At 46.4% G+C, this 16,818-nt stretch overlaps 1 protein-coding gene and 1 long non-coding RNA gene across 7 annotated transcripts in view; one reads left to right on the plus strand and one right to left on the minus strand.

Annotated features, from left to right (window-relative positions):
• Positions 1-16,818, minus strand: part of CACNA1I (calcium voltage-gated channel subunit alpha1 I) — a 159,184-nt gene that overhangs the window by 9,841 nt on the left and 132,525 nt on the right. For all 6 annotated transcript variants that reach the window (XM_090142049.1, XM_090142033.1, XM_090142040.1 and 3 more), the window contains 15 exons: positions 16,196-16,612; positions 15,253-15,353; positions 14,215-14,338; positions 13,327-13,395; positions 12,247-12,431; positions 11,800-11,926; positions 10,619-10,744; positions 10,073-10,162; positions 9,006-9,198; positions 7,793-7,944; positions 6,121-6,230; positions 5,410-5,543; positions 4,893-4,963; positions 901-979; positions 208-329 (listed from right to left, as the gene is read on the minus strand). In XM_090142049.1, coding sequence (XP_089998175.1) covers positions 208-329; positions 901-979; positions 4,893-4,963; positions 5,410-5,543; positions 6,121-6,230; positions 7,793-7,944; positions 9,006-9,198; positions 10,073-10,162; positions 10,619-10,744; positions 11,800-11,926; positions 12,247-12,431; positions 13,327-13,395; positions 14,215-14,338; positions 15,253-15,353; positions 16,196-16,612 — 2,100 coding nt within the window. The remainder of the gene's footprint in view (positions 1-207; positions 330-900; positions 980-4,892; positions 4,964-5,409; positions 5,544-6,120; positions 6,231-7,792; positions 7,945-9,005; positions 9,199-10,072; positions 10,163-10,618; positions 10,745-11,799; positions 11,927-12,246; positions 12,432-13,326; positions 13,396-14,214; positions 14,339-15,252; positions 15,354-16,195; positions 16,613-16,818) is intronic.
• Positions 244-5,560, plus strand: LOC149919599 (uncharacterized). Its single transcript, XR_016467366.1, has 4 exons — positions 244-283; positions 4,513-4,639; positions 5,298-5,340; positions 5,492-5,560. It is a non-coding gene; the product is annotated as an uncharacterized LOC149919599 (long non-coding RNA).

A 16,818-nucleotide genomic window follows, 5' to 3' on the forward strand; every position in this document is an offset into this window, starting at 1 on the left:
GCCACTGTGGCCCCAGGTGTGTGAACTGATGCTATGCAGTTCTGCCCTCTCACATCACACTCAAAAGTACCATATATTTGCAAAGAACTTTCCTTCTATCTAGCAACTCAGTTCCTGTGCTCCTCTCCCTTTCCAACCGAAGCAACGAACACTGCTGATCTGAGCTCTGGTCAGAATTTCTCACACGCCCCCCTAAGGCCTAGTTACCTTCATGATTCCATTCCAATTGTCTCCCGTGGACACCTGGAAGAGTGTAAGGAAAGCCATCCCAAAGTTCTCAAAGGTAGCATGACGGCTCATGCCTTCACAGGGGTTCTCATCGTTGCATACTGTAAGAACAGGGATCACAGCTATCAATGGGGGACACACCACATGCTCTGAGATCAACAGCAGGAGCTGGGGAAGGGGACTTCAGGCTCCTCACAACCTGGAGGCCTAAGCTAAAGGCCTCAGCGCCATACCAAACAGTGGGCTGTTGCCCAACAACATTTGACTGCTGTCCAGCAGTGCAAAAAATCACTACTGGTGGTGTAACTCAGTTGCTCTGAGTGACCTTCCCAACACATCACTGTGTTGCCTTTCTCCATGATCAATATTCCACAGCAAGAGACATGAGTAAGCTTTCCCTGACTTCTTTTTGTACCCTTAGAGCATTACCAAAGAATGCAGTGAAGAAAAACTGAAGGTTTAAGAATGAAAGAAATACTAGAAACTACTTCTGTTCTTTTAAGCTGTTAGAACAATCACATTTTAGAAAGAAATTCTGCTTATATCAATTTCGCAAAAAGGAGAATGAAGGACAATGAATAATTCAGTCCCTTTGTTGAACAAGTACTGAGCTTGAAAAAACTCCCAGCAGATCTGCAGCTCACACCAGAGCACAGGCTGCTTGAGACTTACCCAGTTTTCCAAAGAGCTCCACTCCTAGAGCAGCATAGATGAAAAAGAGGAGCATGAAAAGCAGTCCAAGGTTCCCCACCTGAAAGCAAACAGCATAGTCAGCCTACCTCATCTGAACAGGCAAGTGTGAATCGCATGCACACTAGTTTCTGTCTTCCAAAGCTAGGAGAGTAGAGCAACAAATTCCTAGGGTACAAATGCAACAAAACAATTGCTCAGTAACCTTGGACATCACCAGCGACTACGCCAGCCATGGAACAAGAGCCACCAGCACATTCAAAGGATGCTGTTTCTAGCCAGTACTGACTAAAGTGTACAATTGCTGGTCAGGTGAATGCAGGCATATTGGAGCAGGAGCTCAGAGAAATGAACCCATTTTGACTAAGTGATAGTCAAACTATGGATTACAGCACACAGACAAGCTGCAGTGCTACATGCCCCACCAAGCTGCCTAAATTCCCCAAAGTTATGCTTGGAGCAGAGCTCCAGAGAGATGGGGACACAGATACAACCCTCCATATATGGAGGGCTGAGCAGGGCCTGGGGAGGGAGATGAGAAAGAAGATGGATAAAGAGCCTCTTTTAAATTGTGTGGAGAGGAGAGAAGGAGAAGAGACTACAAAAGAGTGAAGAGAGGAAGCAGAGCTTCTTATGCATCCTGTGAAAAATGGGGCAAAGCCTGATTTCTGGGCTTTCAGCATTTGATGTTTTAGAAACTCCACAATGGGAGGATTGCTGCTCCATGGTATACAAAAGTAGCACCAACAATGTGTGCGCTGTCCCCATATCCTCACTTTCCCAAATCACTGCTCTGCCTCTGAATCTCCTGCATCCCAGCATGTGGGGCATATGAATTATATGTGGAGAGCAGAAAGAGTTTTAAAAGTGGCAGGCTGAAAATGCTAGTAACAATTAGCACACCACTGGTGGGGCAAAGGGAGGTGAAGAATTAAGGACCTGGTATTCAGTGTTTTTCGAAACCTGAGTAGCATCTGATCTAAATGCTTGTGAGTGCATGTGGTCGCTGGGCCTTTATTAGGATCATCTACTTCAGGAACCTAATTTAGTCATTGCAACTGCTGTGAAATCCAAATTCAGATGAGAAATGAATGATTCAGCACACCCACTCCTCTGGGCTGCCAGATTCTGGCTCCCTGCACACGCAGTGGAAGGAATTATTTCTGATGACTAAATTGGACACCATAGTAAATGCTCTGAGCACACACCTTTGTGTCTGTGTCTATAGGGCATTAAAAGAAAGGAGGCTAATAAAATTTAGCTAAGGACTAAATTTCCAAAGGGCTCCAAAATTAAAGCTCTATTCAGTATTAAGAATTGTTGCAGTATAACAGAGAAAGGAAGAGAATTGGAACAGGACAACTGGAGATGCCTTATATGCCATTAGCAAGCCAAAATCCCCGGTGAGTCTGTGCTTTAGGAACACAAAGAGAAAGGCTGAGATGAGGAAAAAGCACAAGGGAAAGGACAGCTTATTTTAAACTGCTTCTCTTGGCAAAGCCAATAAATCTTGGAGAATAATATTACAGATAATTCAATTGTCCCCTGAAGACTCAGTGTGTAAAATATGGAGACAAAATGCAATTTTTAACAGTGAAAGTGGGAGATTTTAGCCCTGCTTTGTGTGCAGATTTTGACACAGGTTTAACTATGGAGTGATTTTTGATCTACTGGTTATGTAACTTTATTAAGTGAAAGCAAGCCATTATAGAAGGAAGCGAAAGCCAGTCAATAGGAACTGGATTGGTCATAGGCTTTGATACCAGGTAGGATTATTCACTTTTACCTTCCAGGGAATACCTAGAGGCCAGACTTTCAGACATATGTTTATGAAGGATGTCATGGCAGATATTTATGACCTCCAAAAGACAGATCAACTTGGTTAGCAAAGGGTCTGGAGGTGACTGTGAGGAAGAAAAGCAAGAATCTGTAAAGCGTGGAAGAATATCCTTGTGGTTTGTGGCTCAGAGCAGGGTTTGAACTGAGGTCCCAACTGCACTCTGCCATCATGAGTAAAACCCTTCAATGTCGCTTTTCTGCGTGACATGGATACAAACATTTCCATGGGATATGAACAGCCCCATGGGAGTTGGACTGGATGAACTTTAAGGGTCCCTTCCAACTCCAGTGATTCTATCATTTCCCCTTCTCCTGTTTATTCACTATATTTTAAGGGTAGAAGTTCAGTCCTACCATTTAACTGCAAATATACCACAGAGTCCTTTTACTGAGGGCTGAACACACTTCAGCCAGCTCATACTATCTGTGTGTATTTATCTGGGCTGCAGAGCAAACGCACCACATCTGCAGATGGTGGATATTGGGAATTTTTTTTCTTCTCTGAAAGAGTGGTGCTGCAGTGGCATGGGCTACCCAGGGAGGTTGGTGAAGTCACCACCCCTGGAGGTATTCAAGACAAGGGGAGATGTCACATGAGTGACAATGTCTAGAGTGGTCAGAGGGATGAGTTGATGGTTGGACTAGATGATCTCAGTGGTCCCTTCCAACCCAAAACATTCTATGATTCTGCGATTCTTTCCAGCCTTAATGGTTCTATGATTCTTCTTTGGATCTGGAGACCTGCTCCATTTCAGATCCTTGCCTGAGCTAAACAGTAGTTGTGGCTCCTGGAATGGAGAAGAGCAATTTGCAGAGGAACTGCACTGAGCCAGTCTAGGGCAGCGGAGCCAGAACTAATAAACTTCAGGGTACCAAGCTGCCTCCAACAAGAACACTTCAATTTTTACATTGTTCAGTGTATCTCAGTTCCAAACTACCCTGGATGTAGTAAAGGATGCTGTTACATAGCCTAGATGTGAGCTATATCATTAACATTATACAAAAATACAAATTATTCCTGCAAAATAAAAAAGATTGGGAAATCAGACAGTGCTCAGAATTCAGGAAGGATCACAGAATTTCCCCTGGCTTTCATACTATGGGTTTCCTCTAATTCAGATTGACATCACTGTCTGCCACTAACATCAGAAGTAAACTCCTTGTGTAACTACTCATGCTGTTTTCAGATTGATTCTCAGCTCCTTGCCACTCATGGAGACTGGCACATTAGCTGATAAAGCAACTGACAAACCCCCGTACATTTTGATATCATGTAAGATAACTGCCTGCTCAAGGCCTGCCAGGGAAATATCTGATGTGTGATCAGTAGGGAAACTTCGTGCCATTACTGCTTGCTTAACAATTCTCTCTCAAGGATCCCCAAGGAAAGGGAACAGTCTCCCAGGTCACTTCTCCATCACAAAGGATCCTCTCACTAGGCTCGATGCCTATGTAAAGTCAGCATCTCATTCAGGAACAGCTGCTGCTCACAGCTCATGGAATCCTTCTGTCTAGCTGTCTTGTGGTAGACACTTAACCGCCGGCTGCGTGAGCCACAACAGAGCGCGTCACTGCTTCTCATACATGAGAGGCTCAGAATTGTGATGGGATCCAGGAGGAGGCACTGGCTAAGAAAAGGAGTGACGGGAATGCACGTGAGAGAGAGGAGGGAATAGGGGGAACATGCAGGGAAGGGTGAGAAGGGCAGAGACCTGTGTTTCTCCCGAAATGGCTGCCAGTTGCTCTCTATTACAGAGAAGGGAGAGAAGAGCTGGGGACTAGCAACAAATGACAGACACTAGCTAGACGTGGTGGGAAGAATCCTGCCCTTACTCGAGATCAAGATTTATTTCATTCACCCACTGGCAAACTGGGACGTGAGGTAAGCTGTATTCCCATGACTTAACACTAAAACTTGAGCATCGCTTTCAGGCAGGTACGTGTACACCACAGTAAACCCAGAATCATAGAATCACCTAGGTTGAAAAAGACCCCTAAGATCATCTAGTCCAACTGTCCACCTACCACCAATATTGCCCACTAAAGGACATCGCCTTTGAGAAACCAAGAGAATTGACCATTTGGGAAAAAAAAAGTGCAGAAAGTGAGTCTTGGGGGAAGCTTGTGGGTTTTACCTGTGGTAAGGCTTGAACGACTGTATCCAGCAGTGCTCGCATTCCAGTGGCCATCTTCAACAACTTCAGAACTGTTACAAGAAACACATGAGAAGTGTCACTCAAACTCAGCTCAGAAGGTTCATCCTTTTGCATACCCTACTAATGGCAGTAGAACAAGACAGAAGCCTTGATTTCCTTTGCCCTTGAAAAATTGAAATGTACTCCTTGTCCCCACATTCCCACATCTTTTCAATTTACATTCCCAGTTCCTTCTCCTCCAGTCTATCTACTCCTTCCTAAATATACTATTTCTGCCACCCATGCCTATCAGGCTTCTACTTTACCCAGACACATTCTGGCCAAGATTTTTCTTTCTCCAAGCAATGTGTATCACAATTACTTCTTTCCATTCTCTGCTTCCAGGGCTGAGGACAGCAGGAATGTGTGCCTCTACAGCCACTGCTCAGTGAGTCACTGCTCTGGGTCCCACCCCATGGCCACCTCCATCCCTGCCTCCTGCCCATGCCTCTCTCACCACGGGCGATGCGCAGCACTCTCATGATCCTGATGATAGTGGGGTTAATTGGAAGAGCCGCATTGATTTCAATCTCTTCCAGTGTAATGCCCATGACAGACAGCAGCACAATGGCCAGATCTAGCTGGTTCCACCTTAAGAAGAAAAATCAAAGAGAATACGGGAAGACAGAGGTTTTCCACTTCCCTGACAAATAAAGTGAATTGTTTTCACTTTAACCTAAACATTTCTTCACGTATAAATCCAAGGCCCCACTCTGAGTCAGCCTGTATGGGCTTTTGCAGACAAACAGAGATTCACTTTGCACACAGCCTGAGCAGCCAGAGGCAAACCAGCCTGATCTGAAAGCATGGAGCTGTGTTACTATGGTGCTGTGCTTTGACTAATGGGCTCAGCTTTTTATGGCCTCACTACCTCGTATCAGCTTCATTATATACGTTCTGCTTCAGCATGTTCCCAGTTTGCCTCAAGGGCAGGAAAAAACTGGCTGTTTCTGAGCCCACCTACTTTGCTTTCTAGCCTAACTAGCAGATGCCAACAAAGAGGCAGTTCTTGGACAAACCTTATTATTGCCCAGGCACTGCATCTCTGCTGTGCAGAACTAGGAGATAGTTGGGACTGCAACTATATTCCAGATAGGGATTCATCCTCGAGGTCTCCTCCCAGTGCCCAGCTGTCCCACAGAAATGTTTTACACAACCCTTTGCTCACCTGTCCTTGAAGAATCGACGCAGACCAAAGGCCACCAGCTTAAGAACTGCCTCCAACACAAACACAGTGGTGAACAGGTAGTTACAGTATTTAAGAGCGGTCTCCAGGGACTGCCAGCAGAAAGAAAGGGTGGAAAAATTGAGGCAAGAGCAACAAGAAGTTCATGGCCTGTGGGGTCTCTCTTGAGTGCCAGAGATGCCCCATGCTCCCTATACTTGAACATGGAGGCCTCCTACTGAAGGCAATCATCAACAAGCCCCTCCACCCCATGTTGTTCTGGGGATCAGTTACTGCTCCTTTCTTCTAAACTTGTCAGCATAATGGGAGGAAGACGGCTATTGCAAGGAGATTCCATTGAGGTTTCATCAGCCTTCACTTCAGCCAATAGCCCATGTCATCTGGATGCCACCACATTAATGGCATTGGCCTAGCTATGGGCAAGGAGTGAGGCAGGAAGGTTGTTGCTTCAGTCATGTATAAATGCCATCTCTAATGGGGGGAAACTCCTGCGTGCCTTGTTCTGGGACAGACACAAGTCATCTCTCAGCTGTGAGCTTCTCTACCACCAGGAACTGGTGTGACCAATGGGCAGCACTGGTGGCACCTCATAATGGAATGGTTCAAAGCATTTGGACAGGATTTATAAGCACAGCCTGACTGTGTTACAGGGGAAGGAGCTGAGGAGTAAGAAAGGTCCAGTGACTTGTTCTGACACAAGCAAAGGTCTGACACAAGGGTGGAAACAGATTAGGGCTGAAAGTTCCTGCAAAGTAAAACTGGGTACCACTAGGAGCAAGACAAAAGATGGGCAAGAAACAGAAAAACTAGGCAACATATCTGAATGATAACAGACAGATTCAGTTCCTGACCTACCTTAGACAGGATTTGTTCAGGTACTAGAAGTGTCATCTAAACTACAAGTCTCCTCAAAAGAAAACTGAAATGCCATTGGGCAAATATAATAACGAATGCGTTTGTCTACATATAAAGGTAAAAAGCATCTTTGATATAAGCAGAATGCTTTTATTTTATCGGAAGCATCTAGAGCTGTGCCAACAACACTGAGAGGTACCTGGTCTTCTCCAGCCTAAGTAAAGAACTCCTTTAGCTCACCATGTCCTTTGCTGGGAATCACACCCCTGAAGCTGAGAGAGACTCTTTTCAGCACTTTACCCCTTCAGCTCCTCTTACAGGAAGGAGGTGACTGGGTGACCACACAACCAGCCAATCCAGTCCTCACATCTCAGATCATATGGCAGGAGAACTGGAATTTCATCTTGAAATCTGATGCAAAGCCTGAAGCTCCCAGGGCACTGCTGCTTTCACCACACCTCTTGTTAGGGTCCAGGAAAACACACCAAGGCACTAAATTTGGGTGACCCACTTATCTCATTAATAATGTAAAGCACAGAGACCTAATTATACAAAGCTTTCTAGGGACCCTACTCTTGCTTATATACCTAATCTCTCTTCATTTCAGTGATTACAGGTATCTAAGTGGGGCTGCCTTTCTAAGCATATACCAAACTCTCACATATCTCTGCCTACTACATTAACTCTTACAACACTTGAACAGTATTTTTAGAGACAAGCATCCTACCTCTTCTGGTAGACAGTGAGCATTAGAGAGCTGTAGCAAAAGAGCATAATTACTCTCCACGATCTCACTCACCACAGGTTGGTTGTAGTGCTCCAAGGACATGGTGACCACGTTGAGGCAGATGATGAAAGTGATGAAGATGTCCAAATAGTGGCTCGTGCAGACCGAATGGATAAGGAGGCGTATGGGGCAGTAGGTAGCATAGTACGGCAAACGCTGCGCCTCTTCAGTGGAAAGAGGGAGATGGGGAGTGTTAGGAGGAAATTGGAAGAAAGAGAGAGATGGGTAAGAAACACTGAGGAGGAAGCAGGCATAAAAGTGGTGATAAATGTTAAAGACAAGGGAAGGAAGGCAGGAGAGAGAAAGGACAGAAAAGCATAGGTAAAAAAGGGCATAGGAGAAAAATGAATCACGAAAAAAAGAGGAAAGTAGAAGGGGGCAGAAAAATAAATGGAAGAAAAGAAAATGAATGCTTAAAATCTGTCAGTCTATGTTTGTGGGAATGGTGCTAAATCAGCATTTCATGCCTCAACAAATTACGATCATAAATGATAAAAGGGAGCAGATGGTTCCAGGAGAGGCCCCAGGGTGTCACAAGAGAGAGGTAAAACTGGAGCAGAGGAAGGGAAAGCATGCCTATGGGCTGTGAATGGAAGAAAACCATCAGTCTGGGGTAGTAGGGAAGATATCTAGGGGCAAGTATGCTTTTACAATTTTTGTTTAAAAGTAATACAGAAGAGGACAGATAAACCAGGAAGGAAGCTTACTTCACTTTAGAGGGCCAGGGACCCCAAGAAGTGACACTGCAACACTAATGGAAAGAGCCAGGAACAAAACAAGTGTCTTCCTCTTTTTTTTCCTCTCTCTTTTCTTGAAATTTTGGTTTAAACAAAGGATAGCTTCGGTCTTCTCCCTAACACTAGATGAGGTTTCATGAAGCCCAGGAGGTCTACTGAACTGTGTATGTCCTGTGCTGACAGTGCATACCAGCATGTACACAGGTATATTTTTGGTACACCTTATTCCCCCGGGGACTGGATGCTAAAACCTCATGGCTTCCCCAGCACCACAGCTTCCCAACAGACTTCATCAGCCACCCCCTCTTCCCCAGACCACTGGTGTGGTGCATAGCGGGGCGGCAGTGACGCAGGGAGGAAGGCTCAGAGCACGGCCACAAGCGATGCATTTTAGAGACCGGCCCATCAAGAAAGAAAAAGAAGAGGAGAAGGTTTTTCTCAGAAAACCTTGGCCTACGAACCAACCAAACACTTAGGCTGTGCCTTACTCCTTCGCTTCTTCTCCAGGCGCCGCAGGCGCTTCTCCTCTCGCCGGCGGGCCTCCTCGGCCTCCTGGTGCTGTCGGCATTTGTGGAAGTTCTCCACCACTACCCCCACAAACATGTTGAGCACGAAGAAGCTGACAATGAGGAGGAAGGAGATGAAGTAGAGGAGCATCCAGGGGTTGTTGTTGGTCACTGGCTGGAGGAGAACAGAAAGGCTATGATCAGATGGGTGCTGGTATGGAAATGATAGAGATGGGTACCACCATGATGACTGGCTGCTGAGAAGGTGGGGTGGGATTATGAAAATGAGAGGAGTGGGATGGAAAGAGCTAGAACTTGGAACAGTAGTGCATTTTGTGCAGAGTTTCAGAGGTAAACAGAGCATCAAACCCAAGGTTCATGCCCATGGCTGTGCAGCCAATGGCAGGTGCCTATACCAGCACTATCAAGGCCATAGCCTTAGCAATGGAGGAATGGTGTTATAGCAGGCAGCAGCCCAACAGTCTCTTCTTATGGGGTATTAAAGCAACCATCTGTGGGCCAGAAGGGAGCCAGCATGTTCAGAAACACATATGGCATTTTTTCTCTGTTGTTATAAAGACCTGTCATGTGATCCAGACTGGTTAAAGGGGTGAGAATTACTACAGACACTCACTACATGGTCATAGAATCATTAAGGTTGGAAAGATCATCTAGTCTAACCATCAGCTCATGCCCGTGGTCACTATAATCCATATCCCTCAGGGCCACATCCACACGGTTCTGGAACACCTCCAGGAACTCCTGACTCCACCACCAGCCCTGGGCAGCCTGTGTCAGTGCAGCACTGATCTTTCTGAAAAGAAATTTTTTCTGATATCCAACTTGAGGCCATTACAGTCACAGCTGTGCTTCACTGCATGGACTTGGCACAGCCTGGACCACTTGCAATGGGAAGAGCGAGGGATTGAGAAGGGCCCTAGAAGGAGAACCTGGCTAGAGGGAGGTGTCCAAAGCAGGATATTAGAGTACACTCTCACCTTACTAGCTACTAGCTGCAGGAAGTGAAAAAGGTCTTTTGCAATTCATACCTGCTGGTCAACAGCCACAGCATCTAGTCCATTATACATAATATTGACCCAGCCATCCTTGGAAGCCAGTACAAAGAGAGACATCAGGGCCTGCAATAAAAAAACAAAGCAGATGTGAAGCAGGTGCATCTGGCAGACTGGGAAAAATAAGCAAGTTTTTACGCTCTAACACACACAGTGTTGAAATACTCTTTCTGCCTGTATCTCTGCACACATCAAAACCTGCTCCTTTCAGTGTGGAAGAGGGGGAGGGGAGGGGGGGAGACAGGAAGCCAGCTCGACCAGAATGGAGAGGTCATGAAGAACATCTGCTTCACAGCATGAACTAAACAAGAAAATCAAGCTCTCTGCTGCCACCCTTTTCTTTCCCCACTACCTGTACACATCATCCTGTTACTAAACCACTAGCAACAGGCTCTACATGGATACACATACCAAATAACTGCGCTTCCTAGCCCTAAGATCAGGCTTTTCAGGCACTCAGAGAGGTACATATAGGAGGAGAGCTGAGTTCCCATCAGAGATGTGGGCTGCAGGCACACTCACCTGTCCCAGGTTGTCGAAGTTGTACTTGTGGTGCACCCACTTGTAGTTGGCAGCCACGCAGTCAGACCGGTTGGTGATGTTCCTGATGTCAACCCCTAGGCAGTGGTAGAACTTGCCCTTGAAGAGCTGTGGAAGGGGAGCAACTCCATCAGCCCCTTTCCTTCCAGGGCTCACCACGCACCTGGGATGTGCAGAAGCTCCCAAGGAAGTAGGTGGGCTGCAGGGTTCCCTCCAGGAGAGGTATGGGGAAACACCAGTGCATTATACAGCACTGGTTGATGCATTGGTAAGGAGACAGGGCCAATCCTGCAAATTCACATCTGGCTTTTCAACTTCCTGTATTGCTCCAGGCAGAAGTGACTGTAAGTCCTTGCTATCTGACAGCTGTTAGGGCAGTATTTTGGGGGTCCAATTAAAGCCATTAGCCCAATAATCTTCTATTCAGCCACTAAGAGTAATCACCCCTCCCTGCCTCCCAGTTACCAAGAAAGCTGATGGGAAAGAAAATCATCTGTGGGTAAAGAACCAGAAAATACGTCCCCTGCTTCTCAGATACTATTTTTTTCCGCAAAGCTGCACTGCTCTATCTCTCTGCCCAGGGCTCCCTTCCCCATATGGAAGGTACTGAATTGTGCATTTGTACAGATGCATAAGAGCAGACTAAGTATAGCGCATTCCCCGAGATGGAAGTAACACCCACACCCTCGCTCCTCTCACCAAAAATAAAGAGAATTAAATAAAAAAATAAAAGGAGAATGTGGGTGGACTTAGGGTTGATAGCAAGGGGGAGGAACATAGCTGGCTGGAGACAGGGTTTGTGCAAGTAGGAATGGAGCTGCTTGCCCTTGCTGTGTGGCATGGATGTGCCCAGTGAACCAGCCCTGGGCTCTCCCTGTAACACTGACCCGAACCCTGACCCGATCCTGCCATGCATGCACAAGCATTAACTCCTGTCTTGCACATTCAGCAATCTTTGCACTCGTTGAAGAGCTGGATGCACTTGCCAAAGGCCATGGGGACACTTCAGAGGGAGACATCTCATGGGGCTGAGTAGCTGCAGAAGTTTCCCAGCTTGCCTGTTCCTCCTGCTTTGCTCAGTTTCCTGTGCCTGCTGTAGCTGGGGGTACAGGTGCCCATGGTATGGGAGTGCCAGGGCTGTTTGAGGGCAGTAGGAACCCTACCTGTACACCCAGGATGCCAAAGATGATGAAGAAAGCACAGCAGATGAGGACAATGTTTCCTATGGGCTTGAGGGAAGAAATGAGTGTCTCCACCACCAGCTTGAGGCCAGGGGCTCGGCTGATGACTCTGGAAAGGAAGGAAAGGGAAGGGTGACAGAGAGATAGAGCAGGAGTGTTTGGCCACAGATGAGCATTTTCAGCAGCAGAGGGCCCCTGCTCTCCCTTTGCAGTGGCCTGTCATGGGGAAACACTCCTACCAGGGCCCCAAATCCTCTTTTATCCCATGGGTTGGATGTCTGATGAAATATCTCCATGGTCAGAGCCATACGACCAAGGTTTGTGATTGTCAGAGACCACCCTTTGACCATTACAGTGGGGTCTGAATCCAGGACCCTTCCTGGGGGGACCAGTAAGGAGGAGTAGAACAGAACATGGTGGGACTCTGACCGGAGTGGCCGTAAGGTGCGCAGCAGCCGGAGGACCCGCAGCACCCCTAGGATTTTGGCACCACCAGCAGAAGCCACTGAGACCACAATGTCGATGAGAGACACGAAGACCAAGAAGCCATCCAGGACATTCCAACTGCTGCGAAGATAAGCTTGATCCCCAAAATACAGGCCTAGAGAGACCACCTGCAAGAGAAGGAAGAGGATAGGGTCTAAATTGGTCCTCCATGTTGCTTGATAGAGGACACCCACAGAAGAGGGGAAGATTGGCGAATAGTTATCACCTCCTTGCTCCTAATGGAGCAGCAAGGACTCATTCTGAATTCTATAATCAGTCTCATCACCTTTTCCTTTTGGATGGAAGGTTATGAAGGAAAATGTCCAAAATGGTGGCACCTAACACTAGAAAAAGCAAGGCCAAGCTCTGGAGTAGCATTTCACTATGATTGCCATGGTGTCTTCTCACCTCTTCTCTGCATTCCTGAGCAACAGAACTCTGTAGAGAATGTTCCAATATCACATACCTCCCAGTACAGAGATCAATTTTGTTTTAAGAGCTAGAAGCAGGAACTAAAACCCATATTCTGGCTCCTAAAACACTCTAAAAATCATGCCAGTAGTTTAGGAATGAATTTTAGGGAGTTTTGCCTCATGATTCTAGTTTTGAGACTTACTTTCCCCACTATTTAGTCTCTTTCCTCACCACAAGCGGATTAACCAGATTTCTCTATTGTTGCAGTGACACCTATTGAATAATTATCTCAGCTAACGGCAATTCATTAATATCATTGTAATTACTCCCTCTCTTGCTTCAGGAGGAAGGGAATGGACTTTTGATATTATTACAGAATCCATAGCTGGAGACTAGCTATTCCTCCCAGACACCTAGATCCCTTTGGTTTTAAAGCTCAGGTTTAACATCTCCTCCATGCACAACCAAGGGGACTTAACTCCCCTTTACCAAAACAGGGAGAAGGGACATCAAAAAAATGGAGATTTTGGAAAAGTGCTGAGCAAACATGAGCCATGATATTCCCAACACTGGGGAAAGGCTCTGAGCCATTCATTTCCATTAACTTACCTTCAGTGTCATCTCAGCTACAAAAATTGCTGTGAAAATGTAGTTGGACACAGTGAGAAAGATTCTCTCCTAGGAAAAAAAAAAAAAGAGAGAGAGAGAATGGCTTTAAATGTATCTTGACTTCTTGTTATTCCATGAGGCCCCTGTAGCGAACTTGGTATCTTTTTCTTTCCTGTGAAAGGTCTGAAGGTTGGAAGAATAAAAGAAGCGTTCCTGGCAAAGGTCAGCACTGACAGCTTTGGGCTCACAAGCTTCAGCTCTATCCTGTGCCACAGCTGGCAGAGGATGCCATACAGCTCTTGTGGATAGGATTTGCAATGCAATGGTTCCTAGGTGCTTGCTGCCTCACTCTTGCCAGTGCTGCTCAGTCCTGATTTACTGCGCTGCCCTGGGACTCCTTCCCAAAGAGCTGCTGAGCACTGACCGACTGCTGAAGGGTGTGTAAGTGCCACAGAGTTGAGGGGTCAATTAAGGAAGAGATGCAAAAAAAGTCACTCATTAGCTCAGTCTCCTTTTCGACACACTAGTCTGAGCCATCTTCAAGATAGCTCAAAAGCAGCACACATGATGACATACTGCACGTGAAAGGTATTCTTTTATTTCCCAATCCCTGACCCTTTGGCAAACCATCTCTCAACCACGGGACTCCCTCACTCCCCAAACAGGAGCAAACTAGGATTACCCTATTATAAAGGAGATTGACACATTATAAGACTCTGCAGGGGAAGAACATATGATGTAAATAGCTAATGCATGGACATTTGAATAGATGAACTGCAGTTATGTTTAATGCTAAGTTACGTCCAAAGGCCATTATAGTACCAGGAGTGCCTATACACTTCTGTCAGACACTGTGTTAAAAGGTAGATGGGAGGGAACAGTGCTCACCGTGCTTCTGTGTTCAATCTGCGGTCTCTCTAGAGCAATGGTGATGCAATTCAGGAATATGAAGGCCAACACAACGTAGTCAAAGAGTTTGTGAGCAATGATGGTTTGGCAGAGGAGGCGAAACCTGCAAAAGAGTTCCAGTAGGTACCTGTACCTTGAGCAGAGGGAGGTTAGAAGCTAGAAGCACAGAAAACTGAGTGGTTGATAATGAGTTTCTGATGTAGCAAACCCTTCCAGATTCACACTAGGACAATGAGGCCACATCTTGAAAGCTGAGGAGGGGCAGGTAATTTGGCTGTCATGGAGAACACAACTCTGCCTGCTCTGAAAGACACAGTGCCCAGGTGTCACATGGAGCAAAAAGCTCTCCTCCATGGGCTGTAACAAAATTCCTTACTCCTCAAGAAGTAATGGCACATTGATGAGAATGCTGTTGGCTGGGGTATGTGGGCATTTTCTCCTGGTGGGAAGACCCTCTAGTGGGAAGAATATATATCTAAATATGTGTGGGGTTTTTTTTGTTGTTGTTTTCAGTATGTGTGTTTGCTTGTTGTTGCTGTTGTTTTTTTTCTTTTCCAGCAAAAAGATTTCTAACATGGCCCTAAAGGGTGTGATATTGCTGATAAGTTGGCAGTGGGATTGCAAAATGCAATGGAGAGGCTGTTCCGGTACCAGGGGAAAAAATATCAGTGTTATGGAGTCATTAATAATATATTCCTTCTCCTTTTTGGTTTAATGTAAGTGTTCCCTGCCTCACTTTGCTATAAATATTTTTGGTTACACAAAAGAAAAACGGGATGTTCCAAAGGGAAGGAAAAGCACAACAGGCATTTAGGATTCTCGTCCTCCCTCTCATCTGCAGAATCAAGGAAGAGAAATGTTGTTTGACTGTAGAGGGAGAGGCAAGGGAGAAGAAATACATTCCCGGATACTGAGTTCAAAGTTAAAATCTAACATCCAGCTCAGGGAAAGCAAATGGCACAGCAACAAAATCTGTCAAAATCTTCTCAACCCTTTTATGGAAAAAACTGCACAAACCTGTTTTGTGGAGAGAAGAGATATATGGACCAGTCTTCCCGTAACTCACACCAGTCTGGCTTATAGACTTCCATCATCTTCCGGATGCGAAAACACAGGCTCTGGAGGGATGCAGGAGAAGCAAGTGTCACTGGTTGACTTCTCGTTGCCTAACAGAGGCACTCTCACTTTCGCATGTGATCCCCAAGTACCACTATCAGGTGTTCCTCCCCACGTGTGCTCCCTGCCTTTCTTTAGCACCTGGATGAGGGAATGGACCCAAAGAACAACAAGCCACTAAAGAGGAGGTAGGTAGTTCTTTGCCAGGTCCTGTTCACCTCTCACCTTCAGATTTCCTCCTCGCATCATTAAAAACAAAACTGCTGGTCTCCTATCTACAGGTGGATGTTGCCCATAATAGGGTCACTGGCTCTATTATATGAGTATGATGTTTTCTCAGTATCTCAGCTGAATGAGAGGCAGGGACAGAATGGTCCTCTGCTGGCACTTGGACTCAGAGTTGATTTAATTTCATACACACTGTCTTCCACCCTTAGATATGCTCACAGATTGGGTATGGTGGTCTCCCAGGCTGGCACAGAAAAACACACTTGCCTTGTCTCTTATGCATCTATTTCCAAAGCAAAGCTCTTCCTTTTCACAAAGCCTGACCTTTTCTAACTTGTGACAACTACTGGCTGCACTGCTCTGAAATAACAGCCCTCAAATGCCTATGCATCATCTCTACTCTCTTCCCACCATCTATCTGCATGACTGCCTTGTGGGCAGCCTGACAATGTGGTGTGGGCCTGCCTGGACCCACCTACATTCAGTGACATCCTCCACCTGTACTTACAGCACTTCTGCAAGCTCTCCCATCCATATGGCAGGGAGACTGAAACTTGAGTTGGGGTTTCCCACAGCACTGCATTGTAACCCCAGGTTCCCCGCACCAAGTACTCACGTAGTCTATCTCTTCATCATCCTCTCCCCGTTCCTTGCAGTTGTTCATTTTTGGGAAGATCTCTTTCGCAATACTGGGCATTTTGCCATTGCAGTCTTGATGCTCACTGCCCCCTGACGTTGTCCCTGGCCTACAGGTCCCTCTGTGGCCAGATGGGATGGAGGCCAACTCTAGCAGGTCACAGGAGCCTTTGTTGTCCAGAGAGAGCGTCCGGCGGTGGTGAAACACTCTCTCTGCTCCATCCAGCTCCCTATCTCCTGTCCTGTGCCTCTCCCCGGACAGGAGGGACTCGTGCTCAGCAGAGGGAGGTTTGTGCTTCAGGCTGTGTCCTCGGGCCAGGCTGTTCCAGCTGGAACGACGGCTCCCCCAGGCCCCGCTGCGGCCCCAGGCACCATAGTGGGAACTGCGAGAGCTGGACTGTAAGAGAGTGGGTTGGGACTCAGCCACACAGAATTAGGGAGGGAAGGCACTGCTTTGTGGCAGACATCAGATATCCCCCCAGGGGTCCTAAGCCATGTGCACCCTTTTTTACCCCTCAAAGAAGATGCATAGTGGGAATGTAGCTGTAATTGCTATAAATCTAACAACAAATTAATAATGAGCTAGCAGGGGTGTTGGCTGTG

The sequence above is a fragment of the Phasianus colchicus genome, chromosome 1 (assembly GCF_987193195.1).
Source record: "Phasianus colchicus chromosome 1, bPhaCol1.hap1.1, whole genome shotgun sequence".
NCBI classification, from domain to species: domain Eukaryota; kingdom Metazoa; phylum Chordata; class Aves; order Galliformes; family Phasianidae; genus Phasianus; species Phasianus colchicus.